This window comes from Protobothrops mucrosquamatus, unplaced genomic scaffold (genome assembly GCF_001527695.2).
Source record: "Protobothrops mucrosquamatus isolate PMUCROS unplaced genomic scaffold, P.Mucros_1.0 scaffold2318, whole genome shotgun sequence".
Lineage (NCBI taxonomy): Eukaryota > Metazoa > Chordata > Lepidosauria > Squamata > Viperidae > Protobothrops > Protobothrops mucrosquamatus.
The window spans coordinates 104,949-109,455 of NW_015388402.1; the positions used below are offsets into that span (position 1 = coordinate 104,949).

General features: G+C 45.5%; 1 protein-coding gene across 1 annotated transcript in view; it reads right to left on the reverse strand.

Annotated features, from left to right (window-relative positions):
* LOC107295356 (LIM and SH3 domain protein 1-like) overlaps positions 1–4,208 on the reverse strand; it is an 81,850-nt gene extending 77,642 nt beyond the window's left edge. The window contains exons 1-2 of the mRNA XM_015824669.1: positions 4,204–4,208; positions 4,052–4,136 (exon numbers count right to left, since the gene is read on the reverse strand). Coding sequence (XP_015680155.1) covers positions 4,052–4,136; positions 4,204–4,208 — 90 coding nt within the window. The remainder of the gene's footprint in view (positions 1–4,051; positions 4,137–4,203) is intronic.
* Between the last annotated feature and the right edge of the window lie 299 nt (positions 4,209–4,507).

Consider the following 4,507-nt stretch of genomic DNA (forward strand, 5'->3'; position numbering starts at 1 on the left):
GTGGACTAATTTTGCAAGTCCTGTCTAATGTAAGGACCCACCCCACTTTGCATCTTAAGAAGACAGAACTCCTGGAATATTTCTTCCAACAGGCATCTTTATTAAGAGAAAGCTGGATGCAGGCGTTCTAGACAGGACTTGGGTCCAAGCTCTCCCATTCAAGGTTTTAAGGGATCCCCCATTAGCCACACCCCCGTCAACCCCTTCTCCCAGCGACAATCCCAGGCATTACATTCTCACCCCCTTTTCCTCATTGCCGGGAGGAGACTTCCAAAAGGATTACATGAAAGCTAATGACCCTCATTGTTATTGTTAGTCCGTTTGGTGATATCCACATCCAGTCCCTTTGAAGTAGACTGAAGGAAGTGAGGGCCATAAAGCCCCTTTGTTCACCCCCTTCCCTTCATCGTATGACAGAATCCAGAGCAGGCAGAAATGCGGTTTTTCATAGTTGATAACTAGAGATGGAATATATTTGGATTCTGACACCCCTTTTAACTTTGCATTTTTAACCTACCTATTTTTAACCCATTTTAACCTATTTTTAACCCTTTTTAACCCTTTTAAACCTATATTTAAACCTATTTTAAACCTTGTTTGACCTTTTTATAATAGTCAAAGACTTTTTATAAAGTATATATACTGGTGAGGCCAGTATATATTGGAAAAAGAAGCCACCGGAGGAGGACAGAGGCATGGATAAAAGAAAGAAACGCCATGGCACCAGCCCGGGATCTCTCCTACCAGCGAAGAATGCAAAACAACCAAAAATTGAGGAGCACTTTGTTGGCAAGAGACTTGTAAGTAAAACTATTCCCCCCCCTTCATTTCCAACAAGCCAGAGACTAGAACGGGACCTGCAAAGAGATCTGACAAAACAGCAGATACTGGACTTTCCCAATCTGGGGGGAGGGGAGCAAAATGACAGCCAGCTATTTTCACAAATAACGAGTCCAGATACAGCCGGCATGGAGACAAAGATAAAGACTAAGAAGGTTGACAACAACAATCTAACTCAGAGTGGGGAGAGCTTACCGTGGGAGAATACAACAGAGTTTATGGCAAAGCAATGTCTTCTCACAGCACAAACTGTAGTTTCAATATTTGAACAACTAATAACCATTCAACATGATATAGAGATACTGAAAAAAGATATAGCTGTTCTGCTCCAAGCGCAGCATTGGGCTACAGGCACTCCCACTGAAGTCTTTACAGCATACATGGGTAAATCCAATAATCAGGAGAAGGAAGAAAAAAAGGAGGAAAATGAGCACAGACCCTGGGAAACAGATAAAGAGCATGCTAAAAAGTGGCAGCCCACTCAGAAAAACAGTCCTTCTCCAGCTAAGGCAACAAGAGAAGGAGGTATTAATAGAGAAGTTTCATGGGAAGACAATAAAGCATCCCATTTACAATTACACCAATCACATCAATTACATCGCTCACTACAAACACACTACAAACAAATTTTCCAGGAGTCTACACAGAATTTTGAGGGGGCTCCCCTCCATTTAGAGAAGGCCAATTTTGTGCGGGATGACACCTCAAGCCATTGCAACAACCCTACAACTGCCCTGGGCATAAATCTGCAGCCAGGATGGGGCCAGCAGCAACAGCCACAGAGGAGGCCCCAACACCCAGAGAAGCTGGTTTTTTTCCTCAACCAAGTGTGTTCTCATTTGAATTGCTGGGCCTATCTCTACCCGGACCCGGGGACCATGGTCGATGTGATTGCGTCCAGCCTAGAGGGAGAAGCATCCGAATGGCTGAACAATTTATATAATGAGCAAGCCCCCGAATTGGAGGACCCCCCACCTCTTCCTCCTAGGGCTGAGGGAAAGATTTGAGGACCCATCTATTGGTCTTAAAACAAGAGAACAGATCCACAAAATAAAACAAGCCGGCAGACCTGCCCTGGAGTATGTGCGGGAATTTCGCAAGATAGCAGGTCGAATAGAGGGGTGGCCTGAACAATCCCTAACCCATCACTTCATTGAGGGATTAGACGATCACCTCTCTCATGACACCTGCATCTATCGAGCCGTACTTGATCAGCTGCAAGAATGGTACCAGGCAGCAGTGAAGCTAGACGTTCACCTCGCCCGCTATAAGAAGCCTCCCCCGCCTGAATCTGAGCAGCCACCAGAGCAACCCGGACAGCAATCACCCCCACGAAAACCTCCAACTACTGCGATGACTGAGAGACCCAGACCACCTGCAGGAACGTCAAATAAGTGTTTTCGGTGAGGACAAGAGGGACATCGAGCGGCAACCTGTCCAGTCCCCTACCCCCAACTGCAGAGCAGATCGGAACCAGCGACGAGAAGGAAACCTGCCCAGCGGCTAACGAGAGAAAAATCCAACCGGGTCACGCAAAAACCTGTTGCCCAGATTACACCCCCCACACAGGAGGATGCCAGGACTCCGGGTGGACCCGCCCCTACTCTACCCTCCTTTGACAATGACGATGAAGGAGAGAACGACCCGATGGTGAGTCGACAAATCCCGCCTTTTTCACTGGCCGCCAAATTTATAATCCCTAAGTCTGGGGCACAAATGGATTTAAACGTGCTAATTGATTCTGGATGCACCCGCTGCATTATTAGTCTGCCGTTTGCCATGAAAATGGGCATACGGGCAAAACAGCTTTTCAAACCTGTGAGGTTTGAGCAAGCCGATGGCTCCCTGATGGGAGGGACTGTTTTCACACAAGTAACTGAGCCCTTACGCCTAGAAATAGGTGCGCACTGGGAGTTTATTCACTTCCTAGTGGCTCCAAAAATGACTGAGACTGTGATGCTAGGGCTAGCCTGGTTGGACAAATGGAAGCCATTTATCTGGTGGGAGAAAGGAATGAGAACTGTGAGACTACCTATAGGGCCTAAACCTCCCGCTGATTCAACCGATGTTGCGGGACATCTTAGGCCACCCAATGAGCGAGCGCACATGGCTGCCTCACCGCCGCCGAGTGAACCACTCATCCCCAATGAATACCGGGACCTGGCAGAGGCATTTAGTGAAAAAGAATGCGATGCCCTGCCCCCTCACAGACCCAATGACTGCTCCATCAAACTGGTGCCAGGAGCCAAACTCCCACACCCGAGAATGTATGCTATGTCCACCCTCGAAATGGAGGAGATGCAGCGATACCTGAACAAAAACCTAGCGAGGGGGTTCATCGAACGGGCCAAATCTACCGTGGGAGCCCCTGTGTTGTTCAAAGAGAAAAAAGATGGATCTCTTCGTCTCTGCGTAGACTATAAGGGTCTCAACGCTGTGAGTGTGGAAAATAAATATCCCCTCCCCCTCCTAAAGGACTTATTAACCCATCTGGCTAAGGGGAGTGACTTCACTAAATTAGACCTGAGAGAGGCATACTACCGGGTGAGAATAAAAGAGGGAGACGAGTGGAAAACTGCCTTCAACTGTCCTATGGGGAGCTATCAGTTCAAAGTCATGCCATTTGGACTACAGGGGGCCCCAGCCGTATTTATGCAGTTGATTAATAAGGTCCTACATGATCACTTGTACAAAGGGGTTTTGGTGTATCTTGATGATATCCTGATATACAGCACGAATATGACTGATCACATAAAGCTGGTGAGAGAAGTGTTAAAGAAACTATTGAATGCCAAGCTTTATGCCAAATTGTCGAAATGTGAATTTCACCAGACCCGATTAGATTATCTTGGCTACAGAATTTCCAATGAGGGCATTGAAATGGATCCAGCCAAGGTGAAAGCTATAATCGAATGGCAGCCCCCAAAGACTCGCAAACAGCTCCAGAGCCTTCTGGGTTTTGCCAACTTTTATCGTCAATTCATCCCCTCTTTTGCCGAGATTGCCCTACCCCTTACAGAACTACTCAAAACAGGCAAAGGAGGAGGGAAGCCACGACCGGGCCAACCACTAGCATGGACGATGAGCTATTTTTAAGATATTGACTTAACTAAAATCTTTTAGCATGGCTTGGTAAGGCTAATTATATAAAGAATGCAACTGATAAAATATTGCAATTGGCAGGCTGAGAACAAACAGTTAAAAGCCTCACTTGACTCTGAAGTTCACTCTGCTGCTTAAGGCGCAAGTTCTCTGGAGTGTCAGCCACCATGGTGAAGGACTGCTTTGGATAATGTCTGCAAAAAATAAATAAAAAATAATTAAGGAAGCAGTACTAACTACTCCCCTTTCAAGGTTGTTTACTGCATTTTTGGTTTCTGAACAAATTGTGGGCCTTCACTAGCAATTCAAGATAATTCTATCCATCACAGTAAGAGTATTTACAATTTATTGCTGTTACTTTCAGTCCCTGAAAGATTACAAAAATAGTCAAAATTTAAATTTGAAACAGGTTTTGTACAAACATTTTATTAATAGCTGTGCTGGCTGGGAATGATAGGCTAATGTATTTAGATGTTAACAGGTTAGGGAAAGCTGAGTTAAAAACTTTCCTTAACTAGAAGCCAGTACCCTACAGTTGTTTTATTTTATCATTTTTGGTTTTTTG